This window comes from Abramis brama, assembly GCF_963993115.1.
Source record: "Abramis brama genome assembly, chromosome: 25".
Lineage (NCBI taxonomy): Eukaryota > Metazoa > Chordata > Actinopteri > Cypriniformes > Leuciscidae > Abramis > Abramis brama.
In genome coordinates, this window is record NC_139987.1 from 20,576,546 (window position 1) to 20,603,043 (window position 26,498).

The window sequence follows — 26,498 nt, forward strand, 5'->3', positions numbered from 1 at the left end:
TTTCTGAGAGTGTTGAGTGAACAGCAGACATGGGGAATCTCTGGCTGGGTCTCTTCACTCTGCTGCAACCTGCTGTCCTGTACGCCTCCCCACTGCGTCCTGAAGGACTGTCCAGTGATGGCCACCTGGAGTTTGCAGAGGTAATTAAGGAAAATACCTATATATACACCTATATATAAAATATTAAAATGCAATTTTAAGAAGAAACTCTAAATGGTGCTTGTCTGTACAAAACTGCACCAGCACAATGCTTTGTTGTGAGTGGTTGCAGGGTGTTGCTATCTGGATACTAGGGTGTTCAAGGTGTTTGCAGGTCTTTCCTTCAAGTTAGGTATAGATAAAAGCATCTTAATGACTTGTCACTTGTCGTTTGAGTTTAATGTAAGACCAAATATTCACTATAGGGATCAAACCTGGACTCTGACCAGGCCAAAACATGAGCCTGATGGACTTGTTCCCTTTCGTAGTCACTACGAGTTACGTCGTGACGACGAATGTGGTTTCGCTTAGAAAGCCTATCAACTTTGAGTATTACAAAATGAGCCAATGGCAAGGAAATGCCATGGGTCTGCGGAATTTGCATAGCGTAACTCCGCCCCACTTCGTGGGTATATAAGGAAGTACGCTGGCAACATGCAGTTATGATTTTGCTTCAGAGCCAAGAGGTCCTCTTCACTCCTGCAAGCCTGTTTTCTGAGTGTCATCGAGTATTCTTTGAGACGAGCAGCTCTCCAGTCTGTGTTGGTGTAAAGGGGTTTTCCAGCGAGTTTCACATTCCTGCCTGCTGATCTGTGCAGTGGTCTGCAACAGCATGTGTGTTCTCCCTGGGCGAAGAAAAAGAGCTTGATCAAACAGCTTGCACATGGCACGTCTTTTTAAAGATGTCTCGCCCGTGCACTTCTGGGTGCGGTCGTTCTGTTTCATCATCTGATGGGCATGAGCGCTGTCTTGCGTGTTTGGGCTTAGAGCACGCTAAGGCAGCGTTCTGAGTCATGTTCTCACTGCGGGAACATGACCATCGCTGAGTACCTCACCAGAGGTAGAGTCCCCTCTGCCACACCCCAATCTATCCCCTCCACGAGAGGCGATACTTTGGCTGGTGGCCAGGGTGACCTGAGGGTTACGGTGTGGAACACTTCCCTGACAATGCTTCCTCGGGCCACACCCCCCTCTTCCACTCAGCAACCCGTGTGCTTCCTGAGTGCTGTCGCGGGCCCGTCTACGGACATCCCCGTGTCTCATTCGGAGCACCAGGCGATGAGACGATGCCAATCGCCGCATCGCAAGGTGGGCTGAAGTCTTCTGGGGATGAAGATTCGGCCGTGCTGCCGCCTTCGGGTGTGCCAGCACCGCCTGAGTCCGACCCAGAATTGACAGCCATGCTCTTGTTGGCTAGGTGCCTCCATGTGGATGGTGCTCCCTTTGGGTGACCCCCACGTGTGTATTTCCACGGGCTGGCATTGTTGCATATTTCCACTGAGATATGCTTCCCAGTGTACTTTGGTATTCCTGTGTTAAGTAGGAGTCCGAGCTCAGACTTACGCAGGGCACTGGAAGACAGCCGAGGTGGCGTGATTAGACTGGGAACCCCATTCGTCGTCACAATGTAACTCATAGTGACCACGAAAGGGAACGTCTCGGTTACGTATGTAACCCTCGTTACCCTCGTAAATTTAATACATTTTAAAGCAGTGAAATCAATGAAATATACTGTATGAATTGAGTAAGTAAAATTAAGTAAATCTGAGTAACTGCATCTGGTACATTAACAAATAAAATTGAGTAGAAATAATTTAACATTTAAAAAAACAATATTTATGAGTAATATTAACTTTTTTTTATTTCCTCTGAACCTTTGTAAAATAGTATTCCATACAACCACCATACATGACATTGGCCTTTATTGTCGATGAGTAAAGCAATACAGCATATTTTACACTGTTTTAACATGTATACGATATTGCCTACATTTTAACTCATTTAACAAACATTTTAGAAGTACAAATGAAACATTTAAACATTCATGTAGCCTAATTCAAGTGTAATCAACCAGTCTGTTATCCAATTTTCACCGGATCAGCGCTGGTTCTCGTGCCGGAGACGGACTCGTGCTCTGCGGGTGAACTTCGAACTTCATACCGCCGTCCTGCGTTTCACTCATAGCCGAAAGATACCGCGAGCGACTGACTCCATAACCTGCCAATAAACAAACAGTGCACAGTTCTGAGGACATTTTATCATCCAAATTAATTATATTCATTATTATTAGGAATAAAGTTGTGTGTTTTATGCAAGGCGTTTCAATCATGCGAAAAGACAGGTGTGACTCTCGTTTAGGTGTCACATTACGCCTCTGTATGTTGTTTTGCATTAAATAAAATGATTTAAAGCACAGTAATGATTTTATAGATAAAATAAAACATACACAAACCTGAATTTAACAGAGGAAATGCACCAATTCTGCGCCGCTGAGAAGAGAAGAACTGTTCTGGACTGGAGAGAGTTCAAACAGCCCGCGCTCACTCAACCGTTGTCGCATGTCAGAGGGTGGGGGAGGGGTGCATTGTTTTATTTGAGTAAACTTACTCAATTTTAAGAGTGTGTTAAATATATTAATAATATTGATTTGAATTAAGTAATATTTTTGTTTCTTGAAACAGATCAGTGTAATTATCCATTCTCAAATATTTTAATAGAAATTTCACAAAAATATTAAAGGTCCCATTGCATGGATTATTTTATTAATTTAGAATGTTTCCTGGGCTGCCCTTATAATGTTAGTATGTTTTTTAGATCAAAATTTGTTATAATTTAGAAATAAAAGGCATTTTTCCTAGCCTGATTTTAGCCTCTGATTTGAACGCTCTGTTTGACGGGGCGTGTCTGTGTGAGACTTCAGTGTAAACGCCCACTGCTGTGATTGGCTGCTGTGAGACTTCAGTGTAAGCCTGGGGCACGTTCAAGTTCAAAACGGTGCGCAACGTTTTGCTACCGTTTCCGGGTTGAACGTCATGTTTCCTGGAAATGGCGTGCACCGAGGTTTGAGATACGTTTTTTCTTGTTTGGTGGGTGTGTCAGAACTGCAGTCCAATCAGCAGCAACATGTATATAAAGCATGCGGTATTAAAGTGAACTCGCACAATGGGTTCAAGGAAAGTAATTTACAAACGTGTTCGATGCAGCTCGGTATACCCAACAACTGAGGAAATTAGAAGACATGTTTGTCGTAAGTTTTATTGTGCAAAAATAGGATATCAACATAATGATGTAGTTGTTTATATTTTTAGCTTCATTGCAAGTGTATGACATTTGGTATAGAAATAAATAATGGTAATTAAGTGCTTTTCCTAAAAATGAGAAAGAAAATACAGGGTATTAAAACAGTATGAACTACAAATAAAGTCAGTATGTGATGCTAAATAGATGTGTTTTAGTCTGAATTAGGTAAGATGTGTGCTTCCATTTCAGTTTCAGCAATCCCTTCACTCGATTGGGATGTTCTCTTTTGTTCTGGGCGGCAAGTGCAGTAACTGTAACATCGGGCATATTTTGTAGTATTAAACACACATTTATACCGACTTCATCAGGCTCCGAAAATTCTTCACAAAGAACACAAAGAATGGCCTTCTCAGCTGCCAGAGTTGCAAATCTTGCGTCATCAGAACAGTGTGTTCAACGCATCACCGTTTCTGTTTAAAAAACGTCAGTGATTAACATGGCGGAATACACAATACGTAAAGGTATTTAGCTGTGATATTGTCAGGCTTTTCTATTTACAGCGCAGTTAGCTAATAGGGCTTGGGCGTCATGACGTCATACTTGGCGTGGCGGCCATGTTGATGGCCTCGCGAATGTAAACATACAGCAAGTCGAACGAGGAGAAGCAGAGTTGGGAGAAATAAAAGAAAGAAAAAAGATGTTAAAATCCCGAAAAGGATGTGGAATTTACCGGGATACGTTAAATAGGGAAACCAGGGACCAGTATGTGGACAAACTTTCCTGTAAAATATCCCGTATTTTAATACCTTACTCTCATAACATTAATGTTAGCCCTTCCATCGGACCTGTCAGTCTCTGTACTGTTGTCCTGTTGCTACCCCCTTGCCCTTCCAGCGAAACAGATGTTTTCAAAGCATCGTTTTGCTTACTTGAAGGCAACCTTAGCGTGATATTGGCCTTTTTAAGATAACAGCGTGGTTGTTGTGAGAGCACGATTTCACGCCAATCTAATAAAAGTCACGTTAGACCTAGCTTCACAACTCGCTTAGTTAATGCTGCAGTTTTGCTGTCAGCAGAGGGATAGCAACAGAAAGATTAATGTTGAAATTTTCATTTTTCGGGATATTTTATGGGAAAATACTAAAACGGGAAGACAGAGGGAAAAGAGCTCAAATGCGTGAGAAACCCGGAAAAAAACGGGAGGGTTGACAGCTACTAACTACACTTTTTTGCCGATTTTGTCCACATAACGTTACTGGTCCCTGGCTTCCCTATTTAACGTATCCCCGTAAATTCCACATCCTTTTCGGGATTTTAACATCTTTTTTCTTTCTTTTCTTTCTCCCAACTCTGCTTCTCCTCGTTCGACTTGCTGTATGTTTACATTCGCGAGGCCATCAACATGGCCGCCACGCCAAGTATGATGTCACAACGCCCAAGCCCTATTGCCAACACAGAATGATAGTATTATAATATAACAATGCAACATGTAACGATGAGTTGGCAGTGGCTTCATAAATTAATTAAAAACATAAAAATACAAAGTACACCTGATGCACATTTCTTTGTTCTTCATTTTCTAGAAAATGAAAATGAAAACCATTGGTGGCGCAATGGATAAGACACATGCCTTTGGTGTGAGAGACCCGGGTTCGAATCCACTGTAAGACACCAATGTGTCCCTGAGCAAGACACTTAACCCCTAGTTGCTCCAGAGGCGTGCGACCTCTGACATATATAGCAATTGTAAGTCGCTTTGGATAAAAGCGTCAGCTAAATGAATAAATGTAATCAATTAAGAGAAAGTACTCCGCCATTTTGCTCTGACGAAAGTGACTTGAACGCACATGTCGTTATAAGCACGACTTCCCACCTCGTACTTACGAACTTCCCAGGAGGACTTGAACGCACCATAATACCGCGTGCTTTATATACATGTTGCTGCTGATTGGACTGCAGTTCTGACACACCATCAAACAAGAGAAAACGTATCTCAAACCCCGTTGCACACTGGTGCACGCCGTTTCCAGGAAACATGACGTTCAACCCGGAAACCGTAGCAAAACGTTGCGCACCGTTTTGAACTTGAACGTTCCCCAGAGAAACTCGCGCTATGTGATTGTGTGATTGACAGCTTGGGCGACTGGAAAGGGATTGTTCTTTGATCGCTATCTGTATATCACAGTTTAAGTAAGATTATTTTCATCCTACTAAGAGAAACGACGTGAAGTTGATCGTTTAGTCACTGGCTTGATTTACTGATGCATAAACGGTATTGAACGACTTTGAGAGAAAGATTATCTGTCTGAACTTGAACAATTACACATCAGACATTCACATAACCCACTGGTTCTTCAGAGGCTCGGATGAAGGAACTAAAAAAATATCTTTGTGTTCATTTGTACATCCAAACACTGAGCAACTGCCATGCTTCGCTCGTTTGCAAGCCATGATGTCTCTCGAAGAAAAATGATTTGGACGATGATTCAGCTGCGCAGTTCCGCCTGGCCTTGAACATGGGCTGGCATATGCAAATTTTTGGAGGTGTACATATTAATGATCCTGACTGTTGCATCACAGTCTGTGTTATGTGGAGATTCGCCTATTTTTCAGGGGTGTTTTTCAAAAACGAGATTTAATTAAAGCAGGGCTCAGTAATTTCGGGATTTCTTCACTGTATTCTCGCTTTTTGCTCGCAGGTTTCTTTCTAGAGCTCCCCCTACAGCTTCGGAATAGATATTTGACAACACTGTTGTAAAAACTCGTTGGCGATTCTCAGACACCAGAGGCTAGTAGATCAACGACATCAAAGCAGATGGGACATTCTTTAAAACGTCTTCTTCATTCGGGTTCGAACAGCGTGAGGGAGCGCAATAATGACAGCATTTTAGCAGATTTCTTTTGGCCGTAAAGCAATTCGTTACATCGCGAGACCTGATATCACGCGATACTTCCCGGCCCGCCGGCTCAAAGTTGCAAGTGCGGATTTTCCGCTCACGGGCACCAGGGGGGTGCGAAACGACCACCATTCAACCCGAAATAAGTAATATAACCATTCCAGTGACTCCGAAGCTGTTCAGTTAAGGTAAAAAAGTTACTTAGTTCACCTTTAAGAAGGAGAAACAATGGTGTTTGAGACTCACTGTATGTCATGTCCATGTACTGAACTCTTGTTATTTAACTATGCCAAGATAAATTCAATTTCAAATTCTAGGGCACCTTTAAGTGTATTATAAATAAATAATTGGTTAGTCAAATACTTAATTCTTTTAGTGAAAAAAACTTAAATATAACTAAATTTTAGTCAATTGTTTTTGTTTAACTCAAACAATCAAGTATTAAGTTAATAAAGTTAAATATTACTGTAATCTTTTTTATTTATTTATTTAAATTATTTTTTAGAGTGCAGCAGCTAAAAAGGCTCCCCACACAATGGCATTCTTCCTCCATGCTTCACTGTGCTAGAGATGCATTTATTATTATTTCTCAGCAGATTTTCGAAGACACCGCTCTGGAGCATCAGCATTTACTCATGTTTCGTTGTGATTCATTACTCCACACACAACTTCCCATATTCTACCAAAAACTTAATTCTGTCTTATAGACAGCAATGGCTTTTTAAGTAGCCTAGTGCATTTGCTTACATTTTGCTTATTCCCTGACCAATAATTTGTGGTTAAGACAATTAAAAGTTTAGTGTTTAGCCATTTTCAGCTTGGTCCTCTGCCATGCACAACCCATGTACTTCCCAGTGTACTTTGCCATGCAATTTAAAAGCAAACATAAGTTCACAACACAACAAAATGAATCCACAACACATCGGAAATGAGCCACAGCACAACAGAAAATGTACAACACAACGAAATAAAGCCGCAACACAAAGGAAATGAGCCACAACACAACGAAATAAAGCCACAACACAACGGAAATGCTCCCGAGGGCTCTCGGAGCGCGATAAAGTTAGTTTTCCATGCATGCCACTGAGTCTAAAACATTTAACTACACCACTATTAGTTTTAACAGTATGTAGCTAACCATTGTATATCGACATTTATTAATTCAAAATCACCTACGTGCATTATAGCTGCATATTTATACTCTAGAATGCTTTGACGCGCTACCAGTGCATGATCCCTAAGGGAACGTCCGCCAATTCTTTCAAGTTGTTAAAATTATATATATATATGTATAATTTGTATTAATTAAAATTACTTTTAAAATTCAAAAAGATTTATTGTATTGGTAATAGACTGACTTACTACAGCTGATTTTTTTCCAATACCTCCCTTCATTACAGTATACAATTGTTATTTTTTAGGACATTTCTGTAATATAATAAACGTTTTGGTTCTATACGGTTATCCGGACCACACCTGGCCACACGTGACCACAGCCGCTCTTGGTTGGTCGTAACCCCAGTGACGGGTAGGTTTAGGGGCGGGGTTGGGGTAGGTCATCACATGTGGTCCGGATAACCGTATAGTACCAAAGTTTTTTTTTCTTTTATCATGTTTCAAAGGTTGTAGTTCCTATTAACCAGACTGACTTACAACAGGTGAAATTGTGCCAATAGCTCCCTATATGCACAGTACACAATTTGTTTTTTTATAAAAACATTAGGCCTACTTTTTTCATGTCCTAATAGTCCAGGCAAAGTAACTCATTTTGGAGCTGTTGTAAAGTTTTTCTTTCTTCAAAGCAAGAACCAGTGAGACAGTTGGGATCGCGTTCAACAGAAGTTATTCTTTATTGAGAACTCCTCTGTACGCGGCTGTAGAAACGTCCAACATGATCTGACTAACGTAACTTTACATGGTTTCTTTATAGGCATTTCAGTGGGCTGTCCCTAAAGGTGCTGAACTTATGCACAGCCTTTAGGGATGACTACTGCTAAAAACAATAGAGGCAATTACCCCCAACTGAGCTGATGGTACCCCCCAAATTGTATAAATAACACATGGTCACGAGAACGAAGACTTTGTAACATTCACATATAGTTCAACTCTGAGTAGGAAGATTAAAGACTTCCCCAAAAGGTATAAACAACAAATGGTCACGAGAGCTAAGACTATGTAACCTTCACACACACAGTTCAACACTTAGTTGGAAGATCAAAGACTAACAAAACCCCTGACTATTACAAGGTTTAGACAGCTGACTTAAAGCTGACTTGCATTAAAGAGTAAATTAAATTTTAATCCTTCAGTCCCCTCTTTGAGAGTTCTTAAAATAACTCTCACAAAATACAAATTTAAACACTTAAAAGTTAATTCTTGTAACTTGAAAAAGTTACAGGCACACATAACTTATTCTGTGTTGTGTCCTTGATTTACATGAGTGTCATAGTTCTTCTCAAAACCATAACTGTTGACACCTGCGACGCAGGGTGTAAAATGTCATACAAACTACATGATTACACAGAAAACCATGTAGCATAAGAGTGGAAGTCTTGAAAGTCCATGGTGCCTGAATAGCTGTGAAGTCTGTTTCCTGTAGAGTCCATTTGCCACGTAGAGTCGCTCTGATGACTCGTCCCTCATGAGGTTTGTTCATGGAAATCTGAGGTGATGTTTTATACCAGGATGCAGCTTGTGAAGACATCATGGCATACACACATACCTGTAACACAATAAAACAAAGAAACGGCAGACCAGCAGTATTCATGCATGGACTTCATTCTTCCATAAGTCGCACATGTTCTGTGTTGATTTTCTGTAATTGCATGTTATTTTTTTTAAAAAATTTATGGTTGGAACTCATTTTCTCGTGAACAAGTTTCTGAACCATGAAGAATTATCTTCAGTCATCTGGTGTGTAATTTTGTTGAAAGATCAAGATTGCTTGTTGGTTAACTTGACATTAACCCGGTGCAGCACTCATGTAATGGTGCAGGCTTGTAGTCTTGATCATGTCGATGGATGACTGAAAGTTTCGTATGTCTCTGCGTTGTGTATTTTTCTTCTGTGTTGGTTGGCTCTGCAGTGGGTCTGGTTGTCTTCTTGAGGTTGGGGCTTCATACGCAGATGAGACGGTCGTTGCATATGGATCTCGAAAAAGCCATCAAGTTTTATCTGCACACTGTAAGACAGAAAACAGAAAAACAGAGAGCAGTATTTCTTCAAAACACTACGGTTGTAGCAGTTTAAACACTATGGTTCTATCGTTTTCAGAATCTACTGTTGTCGTTTCATTCTTTCCCTATTTCTTAATTTATTTGACACCTATGGACCAGTGAGGTAAGGATGGACTAATGGTTGGGAAGGGCCTATAAGGGAATCTTCACCACAGGGTTGGCCCCCGAAAGCCTGTTGCTTCCAGTTCTTCCTGGGCTCCTCACTGTCCGTGTCCTATTCTGTCCCTGTGTTGTGTACACACTGTACAGTGTGTGAGAAAATTGACACATTTCCATTCTCCAGTGAAACATCAGTCCTAATAAACATCATTAACAGAGGATGGTGTCTGATTGTAGTGTTCTGCAGTATAAACATTTAAGGCTGTGAGTTTTCTGAATGTCCCCCAAACAAAGGCTGTGACAGTCACTAAGTCTTTCATCTTTGTTGTGAGTTACTGGGGAGATTAAGCAATCACAGCCCAAATGGTTAACACCTCAAAAAGCTTAGCCACGAGTCCAATGACGAGGGGAGGGGTTGCTTTAAAGTAGCAAACAAATGTAGTAAGAGCTGCATAACATTGTCAACTTGTCTTAAGTTATTTTTGTTTTTTCTACATTCTTTTCCAAAATGTCCGTGCTTGCCACAGTAAGAACAACTGGCTTCTCTAGGACTTTTGCGTTTCTGTTTCTCTGAATTGACCTTAAAGGATGCTGCTGCAATTTTTACTCTTGCCTTGACATCTGAGTCTCTTTCCCAAGTAGCTAACTTGTCCAAGTTGTTTTGCAGGGTTCTACTGGACCATGTTAGTTCTAAGTAAGGCAATGCATTTTTATGTTCTGACAGAAGACCCTGAAACCATGCGCGAACTAGGGGACCATTATCACCTAGCACCTTTTCTGCAGTATCTGCAATTCCACTGTACACTGCAACTACCTGACAGAACCTCTCAGTATATTCACTCACAGTTTCTTCTTTCTCTTGTACACAATTGGTAATTTTCGACCAGTCCACTTTCGGTCCAACAATGTCCTTTAACACTTTCAGAACTTCCTCTCTCAATTCATCTTTACTGGCTTGTTGCAGTTCAGAATTGTTTACAGCACTTTCAAAATCATTGAATTCTGACTCAGTTAAGATCTGTGATATTAGCTGGGTGATTTCAGCTAGAGTCATATCATAGAGCCGCATCTTTTTGGACAACTCTCTCCTAAACTCAGAAAAATTTCTTTGCACTGATGGCAAACTTTCAGCAATTCTCTCGATCTCTTTAGGACCTAAAGATGTTTTGACTGCTTGTGGCTGCAATATGGGGGTTGCAAATGAAACTGTATGAACACCTTTTCCCTGAGGCTTTTGTCTAGCTACGCACACTTCAACTGCATTTACATTTGCATTGACCTTGTCCTCTATACTATCAAAAGACTGTAAATCAGGATAGCTTTCATCTGACTGTTGGTCTTCTAAATCACATTTGGTTGAGGCTTTGTTATGGCCCACCTTTGTCTTGAGACAGGACATGTGAGTCTGCAATTGTTTGTTCTGATCGGTTAACTTAGCAATAAACTGATATTGTTCTTGTGCAATGGATAAGCTAAATTCTCTGTGACAACAGATAATGGCTTTGACATCGTTCTTGCGAATACTTTCTCCTAGTACCTTCTTACAATCTTCAATTGTCCACACTCTGTCGGCATCAATGCCAAATTTCTTTGTTAAATTCAATCTGACTTTCTCAGTCACGATGGAGTCCATGTGCTCTGATAACAAAGACTTGAATTCACTATCTGTCCAAAAAGGTGTAATCTGTCTAGTACTTTTCCTAAACATTTTGTGAATTTCTGTTACCACAAACAAACACTAAAAAAAAACTTCTCTCTACTGTCTTGCAAACAGAGGGTACAATCTTATTAGCACATGAGGCTAAATCTAATTCTAAAGCTAATTCTCTAGCTTACAGATAGGTCTTCTCTAGCAAGAGCATACACACAATATTAACATGTAACTGTTAATCTTCCCTGCCATCAACAGAGGATCAATTTCATCTCTAAAAGAAAACTTTTTAGAGGCTTATCTTTAGTTAACCAAACTCTACAGCTGTTTGTTAACTACTTCTCTGAACGGCGCAGAGGAAAACATTTGTACTGGTCTGCATTGGTTCTTTGAATGGAGTGAGAACTCACCGAATCGTTGGTTGTACAGAAAAATTTCGTCTGGAACTCAGTCAGCTTTGTTGAGATCTTTGAGCTTGAAGTTTCAAGATTCAGTCTGGAACTCAGTCAGGCATTGAGATCTTTTTGGAGCTTGAAGTTTTCAATCTGGAGGAAGCTGGAAAGATTCAGTCTGGCAATCTTTGTCAGATCTTTTGTTGAGCTTGAAGTTTCAAGATTCAGTTCTTTGAGCTTAAAATTCTTTGAGTTTCCTCCTCCATCCGGGTCACGGCACCATCTGTTGTAAAGTTTTTCTTTCTTCAAAGTAAGAACCAGTGAGACAGTTGGGATCGCGTTCAACAGAAGTTATTCTTTATTGAGAACTCCTCTGTACGCGGCTGTAGAAACGTCCAACATGATCTGACTAACGTAACTTTACATGGTTTCTTTATAGGCATTTCAGTGGGCTGTCCCTAAAGGTGCTGAACTTATGCACAGCCTTTAGGGATGACTACTGCTAAAAACAATAGAGGCAATTACCCCCAACTGAGCTGATGGTACCCCCCAAATTGTATAAATAACACATGGTCACGAGAACGAAGACTTTGTAACATTCACATATAGTTCAACTCTGAGTAGGAAGATTAAAGACTTCCCCAAAAGGTATAAACAACAAATGGTCACCCCAATGGGGCTATTTTTTTCCTTTACTCCTATCAAAATGAAACTTTACACAATGTAAGTACCCATGAAAATTACAAGTATTGTACTACAAGTTTCTTTGAAAATGAATTTGAATATGCAAATGAGCTATACACTAATCGAATATAGATACTCAAAATACACCCGCATAGGCTTAATTTTTTCCTTTACTCCTACCACAATAAAACTTTACACAATGAAAGTCTACAAGAAAGGTAAAACATTTTGTATTCGAAGTTTCTTTGAAAATGAATTTGAATATGCAAATGAGCAATATACTAATCGTATATGCCCAAAATACACCCTAATGGACTTATTTTTTCCTTTACTCCTATCACAATCAAACCTCACACAGTGAAAGTATACATGAAAAGTAACATTTTTGTTTTACAAGTTTCTTTGAAAAATCTTTATGAAACCATAAAGTCACAAGTAGAAAAAACAGGGGCCAAATAACTAACACATTCATGTCCATTCAGTAAGTTAACCTATGCATAAACATGATAAATTTGAAGTCACTTGCCACACTTATGGGTCACTTGCCACAAAAAGACTTAAATTGACCTTAAGAATTGATTGCACAATCTTGCCTCCAGTTGCTTTCTAAATTATAATTTTTTTTTTTTTTTGTGAACAAGCCTTACCTAATGACATTCCCCCACAGATAACATCAGAAGAAAGTCAGAATAGCCATCTTAGTCATTAGTAACATGGTGAGATTAAATTTTGGGCTGGTAGATTTACAAATGATTGGTATTGTTGGTAAGATTACGAGATTACAGGCAGAAGTCATTCTTACCAACTAAACGATTCACTCTCACACAGAAGACAGATGAAAAACCAGATAGACACACTTTCCAGACATTCCAGCTCTTTAAAATAATTTTGCCAGACACCAAAACTGCTTCTCTTTTTGTAGTTAGCAAGAATTTCAGACCAGGCCGGCCACACATCAGACTTCCACCATTTGTAAAGTAGCTTTGCAGTGTTATGAGAAGCTAGCAACAGCAATATCTAGGTTAGTTAAAGAAAAAAAAAGAAAAAAAACACCAAAAAGAAACCTTCCCTGCTGTTGCTATACCTTGTCGTGGTGGGGAGGCTTGTGTGCCTCTGTGACCCTGAAGACTACAGTATATACCAGCGGGGGTTATAGTATACCCCTGGCAGGTACTACCAAGCCAGGCAGTTTTCAGGTTAGAGGCCAGTCTAAAAGCAGCATTGCCATCACCCATTGGCAGTCGGATGATTGGATGAAGATTGGGCCGATGTATTTGTCATATATGAATGGTGTTTCTGCCTATGCAAATTAGGACATATTCAATAAGTGTGGCGCTCATGTGCATATTCAAATTAATTTCAAAAGAAACTTGTAATACAAAAAGAGTTACTTTTCATGTATACTTTTACTATGTAAAGTTTTATTGTGGTAGGAGTAAAGGAAAAAATTAAGCCTATTTGGGTGTATTTTGGGCATATTCGATTAGTGTATAGCTCATTTGCATATTAAAATTCATTTTCAAAGAAACTTGTAATACAATTTTTTTTACTTTTCATGGGTACTTTCATTGTGTAAAGTTTCATTTTGATAGGAGTAAAGGAAAAAAATAGCCCCATTGGGGTGTATTGTTGCCTGGCCTTATTGGCACACATCTCGGATTGATGAGAATTTAACATTTCCTCAACAAGGATTTCTTAGGACTTTTAGTATGTTGTTATGGACACCTCATAGAAATGATCTAAGCTGCAAAAAATTATTTTACAATTAGTCTGTCGTAAAACGCTACTTTGCCTGGACTATAAAGCTTGTGGTAGGTTCCTATTGACCAGACTGTCTTATTACAGGTGAAATTGTGCCAATACATTCCTGTAATTCTGAAATTCACCAAATGGTTTGTGTTTTTATTTATCAAATTATATTATAAATTATATGTTTTAACCACTTGGTGGAATTTCCAGACGTTCCCTTAGGGATCATGCGCTGTGGTAGCGCGTCAAATAATTCTCCAGTATAAATACACAGCTATAATTCATGTAGGTGATTTTGAAGTATATTTTATGTCGATATACAATGGTTGCATACTGTAAAAACTAATCGTGGTATTGATAAATTAAGACTTCTGACTCTATAGAACAATGGCAAGGAAAACCTGAGGAAAACTAACTTTACCGCGCACCGAGAACCCTCTAGTGGTCGGGAGCATTTCCGTTGTGTTGCGGCTTTATTTCGTTGTGTTGTACATTTTCCGTTGTGTTGTGGCTCATTTCCGTTGTGTTGTGGCTTAATTTCGTTGTGTTGTGAACTTATGTTTGCTTTTTAAATTTCATTGTGTTGTGCACTACTGGGCCACCATATGTATATAATGTCACATGATGTTTCAGAACAATTTATTTGTGACTTCATGCTTAACCACAATATCCTTTCAAACTAAGGGAAGTCATTGTGTGCAATCATGGCAACTTCCACTATTCGAGTCTATCAACAACAGCTGTGTCGCTGTGTGAAAATTCGGATGTGGTGATTTGCGTAAACACATTGAGCTGTTCGATGATGGTGATTTTTTATGGGTGAATAATTGCGGAAAGAAAGAGCATGATTCAAAACACACTGATGTAGTATAGTGCACATGAATGGGCAGACTACCAAAGTTTTTGTGCTTGTCTTAAAATTATTTTCAAGTCTATACATTTAGTTTGGCTGAAGGGTATGTTTTCTCAGCATAAAATAAAAGCGTAATCTATATGTGCCGATGTCCTTTCCTGAACAGTGGTGGAACTCTTGAAACAATTACAGTAAACAGCCTATTGGGCAACAGACTCTTTGTGAGTGATATTACGTAATTCAAACAGTTTTTTAATCCTTTCAGCTTTAATTTCAGGAATCCACGAAAGCCAAAACCCCACATGCAAAAATACTATATTGTATTAATATATACAATAACACTGTATTTTATAGTAAATGTATTACAGTACCTGTCAAAAGCTTTTGAAAGAAGTCTCTTATGCTCAAGGCTGCATTTATTTAATCAAAAATAAGGTAAAAATAGTAATATTGTGAAATATTATCACAAATTAAAATAACTGTTTTCTATTTGAATATATTTAAAAATGTAATTTATTCCTGTTACGGCAAAGCTGAATTTTCAGCATCATTACTCTTCAGCGATCCTTCAGAAATCATTCTAATATGCTGATTTGCTGCTCAAGTAACACAAAATCCAAGAAATCATGAAATGAATCAGTGCATGGAAACGAATGAGAGTGATTTGTTTACTTGAATGATTTGAAGTTGGCTTGTTTGTTGTCTTGGAGTTTATGCAATGTCTGCAGTTTCTGTTTATTTAAATGGGTTTGGATGAAACAGGTTTATCTGGGAAAATTCTACAACTATAAACCTGTAACTGGCCGACGGAGGCGTGCAACGGGGCCTGACCCGTTCCAGGCCAAACTGAGGGAGATGCAACACTTCTTTGGCTTGGAAGAGAGTGGAGATGTGGATCCACAGACCGTAGCAGCCATGAGAAGAGCTCGCTGTGGTCTATCTGATGCTGAGCAGTTCAGAAAGACGATGCGATGGACAAACAGAACCCTGACATACAGGTGAGGTTCAGTATACTCTCCCAGCAGAACCCACAGTGTGATGGCTCATATTTTCATATTGTCTGTGCTCAGAATCTCCAGATACAGCTCAAAAATTACAGCTGCCCAGGTCAGGACAGCATTCAGACAGGCATGGAAACTTTGGGCTCAAGCAGTGCCCTTGAAATTCCGACAAAAGAAAAGGAGTGATGCTGACATCGTCATTTCCTTCAATAACAAAGGTGGGGGAGAAAAGCTGAACTTCAAAATTATGGAGCTGAGTAATAGTCATATGTATATGTGTGTGTGTGGTTCTGATAAACCCTTTGTTTTGGGGGCAAAATATCTTAAATCCTTGTCCCTGTTGGGGCTTTTTCTTTCCTCCCATGAGGAAAAACAGCTTATAAATCATACTAAGTGAAGTTTTTTGAAACTGTAAAAATGCAGAACGTTTTCTGTGTGGGTAGGGTTAGGGTATAGAGTATACAGTTTGTAGTACAGTATAAAAATCATTATGTCTGTGGAAAAAGTCCCCATAAAACATGGAAACCCAACGTACGTGTGTGTGTGTGTGTTTTCAGTGAGTGTAAGCCTAAATTAAAAATAAAGTATTTGTTTGGCTACAAAATGTATTTGAAAACTGAAGCCACGTGTAAAATTGTGTGAAGATAACAAAAATAAAATTTATTAGATAACAAAATATTAGATATACAAATTATGTATGAGTTTTTTTGTTTTGTTATATTTACGTGTATTTAATATTAATGTATTAATACATTGTGTATACATGTCTATAGATGCATATCTTTAAAATATAAAATACATTTACATATAATTATATATAATATTTTATCTATCTATCTATCTATCTATCTATCTATCTATATATATATATATATATATATATATATATATATATAATATTAAGAGGTGAAATTTTATAGAATATTAATAGAAACTAGTGCTGTCTGATTAATCGCATCTAACATAACAGTTTGTGTCTACATAATATGCTGTGTGTGTAAATATATGTCTGTGTGTGTGTGTACACACATATTGTGTGTGTGTATATATATATATATATATATATATATATATATATATATATATATATATATATATATATATATATATTATATATATATATATACACTCACCTAAAGGATTATTAGGAACACCTGTTCAATTTCTCATTAATGCAATTATCTAATCAACCTAAAATCACATGGCAGTTGCTTCAATGCATTTAGGGGTGTGGTCCTGGTCAAGACAATCTCCTGAACTCCAAACTGAATGTCAGAATGGGAAAGAAAGGTGATTTAAGCAATTTTGAGTGTGGCATGGTTGTTGGTGCCAGACGGGCCGGTCTGAGTATTTCACAATCTGCTCAGTTACTGGGATTTTCACGCACAACCATTTCTAGGGTTTACAAAGAATGGTGTGAAAAGGGAAAAACATCCAGTATGCTGCCGCATCCTATGGGCGAAAATGCCTTGTTGATGCTAGAGGTCAGAGGAGAATGGGCCGACTGATTCAAGCTGATAGAAGAGCAACTTTGACTGAAATAACCACTCGTTACAACCGAGGTATGCAGCAAAGCATTTGTGAAGCCACAACACGCACAACCTTGAGGCGGATGGGCTACAGCAGCAGAAGACCCCACCGGGTACCACTCATCTCCACTACAAATAGGAAAAAGAGGCTACAATTTGCACGAGCTCACCAAAATTGGACAGTTGAAGACTGGAAAAATGTTGCCTGGTCTGATGAGTCTCGATTTCTGTTGAGACATTCAGAAGGTAGAGTCAGAATTTGGCGTAAACAGAATGAGAACATGGATCCATCATGCCTTGTTACCACTGTACAGGCTGGTGGTGGTGGTGTAATGGTGTGGGGGATGTTTTCTTGGCACCCTTTAGGCCCCTTAGTGCCAATTGGGCATCGTTTAAATGCCACGGCCTACCTGAGCATTGTTTCTGACCATGTCCATCCCTTTATGACCACCATGTACTGATTCTGATGGCTACTTCCAGCAGGATAATGCACCATGTCACAAAGCTCAAATCATTTCAAACTGGTTTCTTGAACATGACAATGAGTTCACTGTACTAAAATGGCCCCCACAGTCACCAGATCTCAACCCAATTGAGCATCTTTGGGATGTGGTGGAACGGGAGCTTCGTGCCCTGGATGTGCATCCCACAAATCTCCATCAACTGCAAGATGCTATCCTATCAATATGGGCCAACATTTCTAAAGAATGCTTTCAGCACCTTGTTGAATCAATGCCACGTAGAATTAAGGCAGTTCTGAAGGTGAAAGGGGGTCAAACACAGTATTAGTATGGTGTTCCTAATAATCCTTTAGGTGAGTGTATATATATATATATATACAGTGAGGAAAATAAGTATTTGAACACCCTGCTATTTTGCAAGTTCTCCCACTTGGAAATCATGGAGGGGTCTGAAATTGTCATCGTAGGTGCATGTCCACTGTGAGAGATATAATCTAAAAAAAAAAAATCCAGAAATCACAATATATTATTTTTTAACTATTTATTTGTATGTATGATACAGCTGCAAATAAGTAGTTGAACACCTGTCTATCAGCTAGAATTCTGACCCTCAAAGACCTGTTAGTCTGCCTTTAAAATGTCCACCTCCACTCCATTTATTATCCTAAATTAGATGCACCTGTTTGAGGTCGTTAGCTGCATAAAGACACCTGTCCACCCCATACAATCAGTAAGAATCCAACTACTAACATGGCCAAGACCAAAGAGCTGTCCAAAGACACTAGAGACAAAATTGTACACCTCCACAAGGCTGGAAAGGGCTACGGGGAAATTGCCAAGCAAGCTTGGTGAAAAAAGATCCACTGTTGGAGCAATCATTAGAAAATGGAACATGACTGTCAAAACATGACTGTCAATCTCCCTCGGACTGGGGCTCCATGCAAGATCTCACCTCGTGGGGTCTCAATGATCCTAAGAAAGGTGAGAAATCAGCCCAGAACTACACGGGAGGAGCTGGTCAATGACCTGAAAAGAGCTGGGACCACCGTTTCCAAGGTTACTGTTGGTAATACACTAAGACGTCATGGTTTGAAAGCAGGTTCCCCTGCTTAAACCAGCACATGTCAAGGCCCGTCTTAAGTTTGCCAATGACCATTTGGATGATCCAGAGGAGTCATGGGAGAAAGTCATGTGGTCAGATGAGACCAAAATAGAACTATTTGGTCATAATTCCTCTAAACGTGTTTGGAGGAAGAAGAATGATGAGTACCATCCCAAGAACACCATCCCTACTGTGAAGCATGGGGGTGGTAGCATCATGCTTTTGGGGTGTTTTTCTGCACATGGGACAGGGCGACTGCACTGTATTAAGGAGAGGATGACCGGGGCCATGTATTACGAGATTTTGGGGAATAACCTCCTTCCCTCAGTTAGAGCATTGAAGATGGGTCGAGGCTGGGTCTTCCAACATGACAATGACCCGAAGCACACAGCCAGGATAACCAAGTGGCTCTGTAAGAAGCATATCAAGGTTCTGGCGTGGCCTAGCCAGTCTCCAGACCTAAACCCAATAGAGAATCTTTGGAGGGAGCTCAAACTCCGTGTTTCTCAGCGACAGCCCAGAAACCTGACTGATCTAGAGAAGATCTGTGTGGAGGAGTGGGCCAAAATCCCTCCTGCAGTGTGATTTTCTCAGGTGTTCAAATACTTATTTGCAGCTGTATCATACAAATAAATAGTTAAAAAATCATACATTGTGATTTCTGGATTTTTTTTTTTTAGATTATGTCTCTCACAGTGGACCTACGATGACAATTTCAGACCCCTCCATGATTTCTAAGTGGGAGAACTTGCAAAATAGCAGGGTGTTCAAATACTTATTTTCCTCACTGTATATATATATATATATATATATATATATATATATATATATATATACAATATGTGTATATATATTTAAAAATGGGAAAGAAAGAGCATGATTCAAAACACACTGATGTAGTATAGTGCACATGAATGGGCAGACTACCAAACAGGGTTGCCAGGTGCCAGCAAGGTTTTCCAGCCCAAAACCTCGTCAAAAACCGCGAGAATGCACAAAAAACCGCCCAATTTTTTTTGTGGCTTGTTTTTCGTTTAAACACATTGAAATCACCAACAAGCTTTAAAATTACCCATTTTTCGACTTAGCCTATCCGATTTTAGAAACAATATTCAATCAAATGAACGCAAAAGTAGGCTGTACCTCAGTCAGACTATTCTATTATGTTACGGAAAATAATGCGATCAACTTAGGCTATCAATGAGTCTGTTTATTGTCAATAAAAGTCGCTTGGAAGCATTCAGTAACATAAAAACATTGAGTGGATATATGGACATAAAAAATAACCCACTTTAACATTTCAATTATTTCAAATGGCAACATGAAACATGCATAAGGGCTGGGAGAAAAAAATCGATTCACCTAACCTTAGGTAGGCTATATCGGAATTTTTTTTTTAATGATTTTAAATTCTTTTCTTTTTTTTATTACAGAATATTACAGATATTAATTCAAATTAAATTGCTTTATTTTTGCCCTTGCTTATAGATGAGGTTGACAGAAGTTATCCACTTTCGTTTCAAAAACGTTTCAGGATGAAATGTGTCGTTATAGAGCTGCACGATTCATCTTTAAAAGACTGATCTCGATTCAAACACCCACGCGATCTTATTCCATTTCGTCTGTCTATTAAACCTTTGACAAAATCATATCGCAACATTCAAATCTGTGTTGGCGCTGCCGCTGACCCAGAGAGAGTTGTCATGAAACCGCAATGTCAGTCAGCTAGCTAAGTAACTTTGAAAACCCCGCGGCGCGATCTAGTGTGTTGTTGTTTGAGGGGCGGGCACGGGTATCACTGAAGGTAGTGGGAAGTAGTGATGGGCATTCCGGCTCTTTTTCGTGAGCCGGCTCATTTGACTCGGCTCACTGAAAAGAGCCGGCTCTTTTTGACTCACAAACGGCTCTTTAAAAAATATATGTTTTAACTCGCTGAAAGTCCACCACACAACTGTGCAACGTGAATATTCACATTTTTAATTGTCCATAACAACCCAAAAACTAGCCTGCTTGCTTTGCACATCTAATTAATGGGCAAAGTTATGACTGACTATTTTTCTTACCTTCTTTTTTTACTTTTTAATGTGGATATTATTGAGCTTGTAGAAGTTTAGCTCTTGCGTTCTTCTGAACATCTTGGGCTGCAATTGCCCGATGTCATTTCTGAGTCATATCAGACCATAATCTGTCTCTCTTTTAAATGCATATTCCACAGTGGTAGTAGGCTACGATTGGCTGTTTTAAAATATAATTAATATCGAAAAAAAATAACAAAATAACCCAGGCGGTCTCATCTAAGATAAGTTTAGGCCTCCTCCAATAGTACTGACAGCTGGGCATAGCTTGCAGGTTTGCTTAGTGGCAAACTTTTTTCATTTGATTGGTTCAACCGCCACCCGCCCGAATTTAATTAAAATATTATTTTTCGTCACGTCATCCGCCTGATCCGCGGTTTATCCGCATCTCTAGTGTGTGTGTGTGAGTTTGCTCGGCCCTCCCTCATGCAGTTTAATTGGTTGACATCGCGTGTATGATTGACAGGAACAGAATGTGAGGCTGATCAGACAGTCGAAACAAATGTGTGTGCGCCTTTAGGCCTATATAATTATGTTTTTGTTGGTTTTTTAATTAGTCAATTATTTTAAATGCATTTAAAATCATTCAATATTTCATTATTAGCCTACATAATGATTTAATTTCTATAGGCTATATTTTTAAAAATAGAGTCGGCTCTTCAGATATGCGAGCCGGCTCCCGTCGTTCACCTACAAGAGCCGGCTCTTAGATCCGGCTCATTCGCGAACGACCCATCACTAGTGGGAAGGAGTGTCTGTTGTGAGGTTAGGGGGCACGTAGTGTGGGTGTGTGTGTGTGTGTGTGTGTGTGTGAGTGAGTGAGTGAGACTGCTGCCTGCTGAACACTGGGTCGCAGGAAGAAGGATCTGAAGTGCCGGTGTTTCGGAAATAAAAACCCGCCGAACTGATCCGAAACCAGCCCAATTTTTATCCACCCGCCCAAACCCATTTTTGCCCGCAAAATAGATTGCAAAACCGCCCAATCTGGCAACCCTGCTACCAAAGTTTGTGCTTGTCTTAAAGTTATTTTCAAGTCTATACATTTAGTTTGGCTGAAGGGTATGTTTTCTCAGCATAAAATAAAAGCGTAATCTATATGTGCCGATGTCCTTTCCTGAACAGTGGTGGACTCTTGAAACAATTACAGTAAACAGCCTATTGGGCAACAGACTCTTTGTGAGTGATATTACGTCATTCAAACAGTTTTTTAATCCTTTCAGCTTTAATTTCAGGAATCCAAGAAAGCCAAAACCCCACATGAAAAAATACTATATTGTATTAATATATACAATAACACTGTATTTTATAGTAAATGTATTACAGTACCTGTCAAAAGCTTTTGAAAGAAGTCTCTTATGCTCAAGGATGCATTTATTTAATCAAACATAACATAAAAATAGTAATATTGTGAAATATTATCACTTTATATAATATTATTATCTCTCTCTCTCTCTCTCTCTCTCTCTCTCTCTATATATATATATATATATATAATATTAAGAGGTGAAATTTTATAGAATATTAATAGAAACTAGTGCTGTCCGATTAATCGCATCTAACAACAGTTTGTGTCTACATAATATGCTGTGTGTGTAAATATATATGTCTGTGTGTGTGTATATATATATATATATACAATATGTGTATATATATTTAAAAATGGGAACTCAGAACATTAACGTGTAGCACTTATGGTAGATCATGAAGATGGGTCACCATTTGATGGTGAGGGAGGCATCCTGGCGCATGCCTTCTTCCCTGGGCCTGGCATTGGTGGTGATGTGCACTTCGATGATGATGAGGCCTGGACAACAAATGCCACTGGTAATAAAGGAAGAAGACAGTTGCAACATCTTTTGTTCACTGATAGAAGTAAAGGTGGAATGCCCTTTCACTCATGTCAATGTCACTTGTGCGTTTGAAGCCCTGACACAATCATGTTAATGTATTTGCTTAGTAAATTGTAGATTTGAGCTATACACTAAGAGTCCACAATTGACAGGTTTTTGCTTTGTTAATGTATACTCAAAATGTTTTCTGTGCTTACATGATGGGTGATGAAACCTGTGGATTTCCTTAAGGCCATAACCTCCTCGTTGTGGCTGTGCATGAGTTTGGACACGCTCTCGGTCTTCCACATTCATCAGATCCTGGAGCCATCATGTTCCCAGCCTATAATTTTGGCTTGCACTCTGTTTTGCAGCTGTCTTTCCAGGACGTCAAAGATATACAGGAAATGTATGGTATGTCTAGGAATATTCTGTCACACTTGAGATATTGAAAAGAAATGCAAGAACATGCATCTATATTTTCAGTATTGGGAAACTGTTAAGTTAAGCTGTGGTATATGTATGTGTAGACAGTAGTTAAATTATAGACTACTGTTCTGAAAATGTACACTATATATGCCTAAAAAATTATTCAATTTGCTTATATAATTTATAATTGAAATAAAAAAAATGTCTTGTCCAAAAACAATGACTGTAATGAAAAGTGAATGAAAAGTACAGAAAATGTATGCTAAAGTCAAATCAAAACTAATTTATGAAATCGAGTCATGAACCGTCTGAACAAATCGATTCTCTAGAATGAATCAAATTTCCAAACATTTGATGGGATTTTGATTCATCACTTGTTCATTGATTCTTCATGCAGGTGTTATGCCAGTAGGTTCTTTATTCTCAAAAGAAAAGAAAAACTTTAAATTGTGTATTATTAAAAATTATTTATCTACAAATAAAACGACTACAAAATAACAGCCTATAATACATAACCTAACTTTAAATTGTGGTGATGCACGCTCAGAGCAGCACCCGCCAGTGACCGAAATATGAATCAGTGCATGGAAGTATACTAGAACGATTCGTTCACTTAAAATATTCATTCACAAACGAAAATAAAAATACTACTGTTCGGCTCATACGTTGCAGCGATGTAGCCTAATGTTAGCTTGTTACAAGGAAAGCCACATTACTTTGAAAATAGTAGACATGAAAAAGTAATTAGGTTAGTAGAGTTGCTACTTTTAGTTAGTTGGAGAGAGGCCATTCACCTTTCTTTGCACTTTGAGGCACAGATTAGTGGAATGAAAAAATGCAAGGCCTAGACTTGCGCTTTTAAAATGTTGAACTTCTTTTAAATTTAGCGCGGCGTTTTTAGAACCCTGTCATGCGCGTGAGATGCTGCTGCAAAGACGCCAGCGCAACGGTCAAGCAAGTCATTCTAGCGCGTTTACATTCAAATACAAAGTAGTGCAGTGGAATGAAAAAAAGGCTTTGTATTTTTCTTTTCTGCCAAAGGTAAGAGGGCATTAAGTTTGGACAGACTTCCTCCGAAAACACCAGATAAATGTGATCCTACGCTGTCATTCGACGCTGTGACAGGCATGCAACAGGAGCTAGTTTTCTTTAAAAACAGGTAACTTTAGTCTGGCTCCATATGTGTAAATTTTTTTTAGCACTCATTAGTCATTGCACTACTACTGTGTCTAACTTGACTAATACGCCTGTTGCAGGTTTATTTGGCGGGTACATCCCAGCTTTGAGAAAATAGGAATCACACTAATCACAAGTTTGTGGCCTGAACTGCCAGCTCACATAGATGCTGCCTATGAGAACACAAACCACAACAGCATGCTAGTTTTCAAAGGTGAGGCGATCATAGCTCAACATCATCATAAAGAACTGTTTCACCTAAAACTATAGTTTCATTCCATGTTGTGTCTCACACAGGCTCTCAATACTGGGAGGTTAGCTCTCTCAAAGTAAAGCATGGCTATCCAAGAAACATCTCAGAATTTACATTCCCATCCACTGTTAAGAGCATCGATGCAGTCTTGTATTTCCGAGAAACACGTCTCACTGATTTCTTCATTGGAGGAGAATGCTGGAGGTACAAGAAATTGAACAAATTCTCTCTAACAACTATTGATAATTAACAATAGCTTTTGCCAAGCACTTAAATCTCTATTGGAAGGATGTGTTTGTGTTTTCTGCTTTGTGAAGGTTTAATGAAGATGCAGGACAGATGATGGAAGGCTTTCCCAAGCCTATAGCTCATGAATGGCCAGGAATTGGCTCGCCTGTGGATGCTGCAGTGGCCCATAATGGTTGGTACCACCTGTGGAACCAATCCCACACAAACTCACCTTGACAAATTTAATTAGCCTTAGTGACCGTTTCTACACATTTTTGGCCGTTCATTTAGATGACAACCTCATTTGGCGGCCTGAAAAGGCAAATAATAATATTCAATATCGTGACCGTCTCCATGTAAACTAAGAAAAATAGCAATTTGTGAAAAAGTGACTTTGTGCATGTATACGTGGATATTTTGCGGATCCGTGCGAACGGGGATCGTTTTGACAACGGTGTCTGTACCCAAAATAAATACAAAGGAAAGACATTCCCATTTTTAGTACATCGTTGTTGTGCAAAGAGACCCTGAGTTTCTGCAAAAAAAAAAAAAAAAATGTAATGGTTTATATTTCACAATTCAGATGCAATCCTGAGTTTATATCTATATAAACTCGATATAAGAAAAATCGACAGTGACCCAAATCAGCAAATAATTAGTCGGGCTAGATATTGTTGTTTTTTCCTTACTAAAATGTATCTTGTTATAAGAATTTTGTGATATTTTAACTGCAAAATTCTAAAAATTGTTTTGCAATATACAGTAGATAGATTTTTCAAATGCATGTTTGATACTGAAGCGTAAGAAAAATAAAGAAATGTGATGATAATTAAAAAGAATTGTATATATATATATTTTTTATTATTATTTAATTATTCCCAAAAAATACACCATGAGAGTAAAACTTTCTAAAAAAACTTTCTTTTTTCCGATGAAAAACAATGAGAATTTAAAAAAAAGTGAGGCAAAATTAATTTAGCATCTCTATATGTTAACCAGCAATTTTAAGCCAAACCGAGGCAATATTTTCAGACCTTTCAATCATTTTCTTTTCTTTTTGTTTAGGACGTGTATATTTCTTCGTAGGACCTCAACAACTGGAATTCGACCCCGAAATCAGACAAGTAACTAAGAGAATGGCCGCAAACACATGGCTTCAGTGCTGAGAAATAACAGGCAGTTGATCAGCAGAACCACACCATCTATGGTGATCGGAACCAAATTGTGAATTATTTTGTTGTGTCAACCTTGTCTGGCTTGATGGTTTCCTGTTGCAAGATTCTCTTGCTTTCAAGTTTTTCATTAAAGGAATAGTTTAGCACTGAATAGTGATCCAAGATTTTGAAGCTCTAAAAAGCGCATCCATCCATCATGCAAGTAATCCATATGACTCCAGTGGGTCAATAAATGCCTTCTGAAGCGAAGCGCTGGGTTTTTGTAAAAATCATATTTAAACCGTTTTAAGCTATAATCACTGGCTTCCGGCAACAGCCGTTCGAGAGAGAGAGTCGAGTTCCAGCGGAAGGGTGACCTCTGACCTGATATAAGCTCCTCTTTACTTATATCGAAATCCTCTGACATTTTTCTTTAAAACTTCTTGTTTAATACTTCTATTTCGTGACCCGCGTTTTGCTC

The 26,498-nt window shown here is 38.8% G+C and overlaps 1 protein-coding gene across 1 annotated transcript; it reads left to right on the top strand.

Moving 5' to 3' along the window:
* Positions 1-26,029, top strand: LOC311076004 (matrix metalloproteinase-18; the record flags this gene model as incomplete). The annotated part of the gene is made up of 10 exons (XM_084103758.1): positions 1-140; positions 15,543-15,778; positions 15,851-15,999; positions 22,647-22,772; positions 23,030-23,191; positions 24,248-24,365; positions 24,463-24,596; positions 24,680-24,839; positions 24,953-25,056; positions 25,929-26,029. Exons 1-10 carry the CDS (start codon positions 30-32, stop codon positions 26,027-26,029), a joined length of 1,401 nt encoding a protein of 466 aa, XP_083959884.1. The 5' UTR covers positions 1-29.
* Positions 26,030-26,498: the final 469 nt, after the last annotated feature.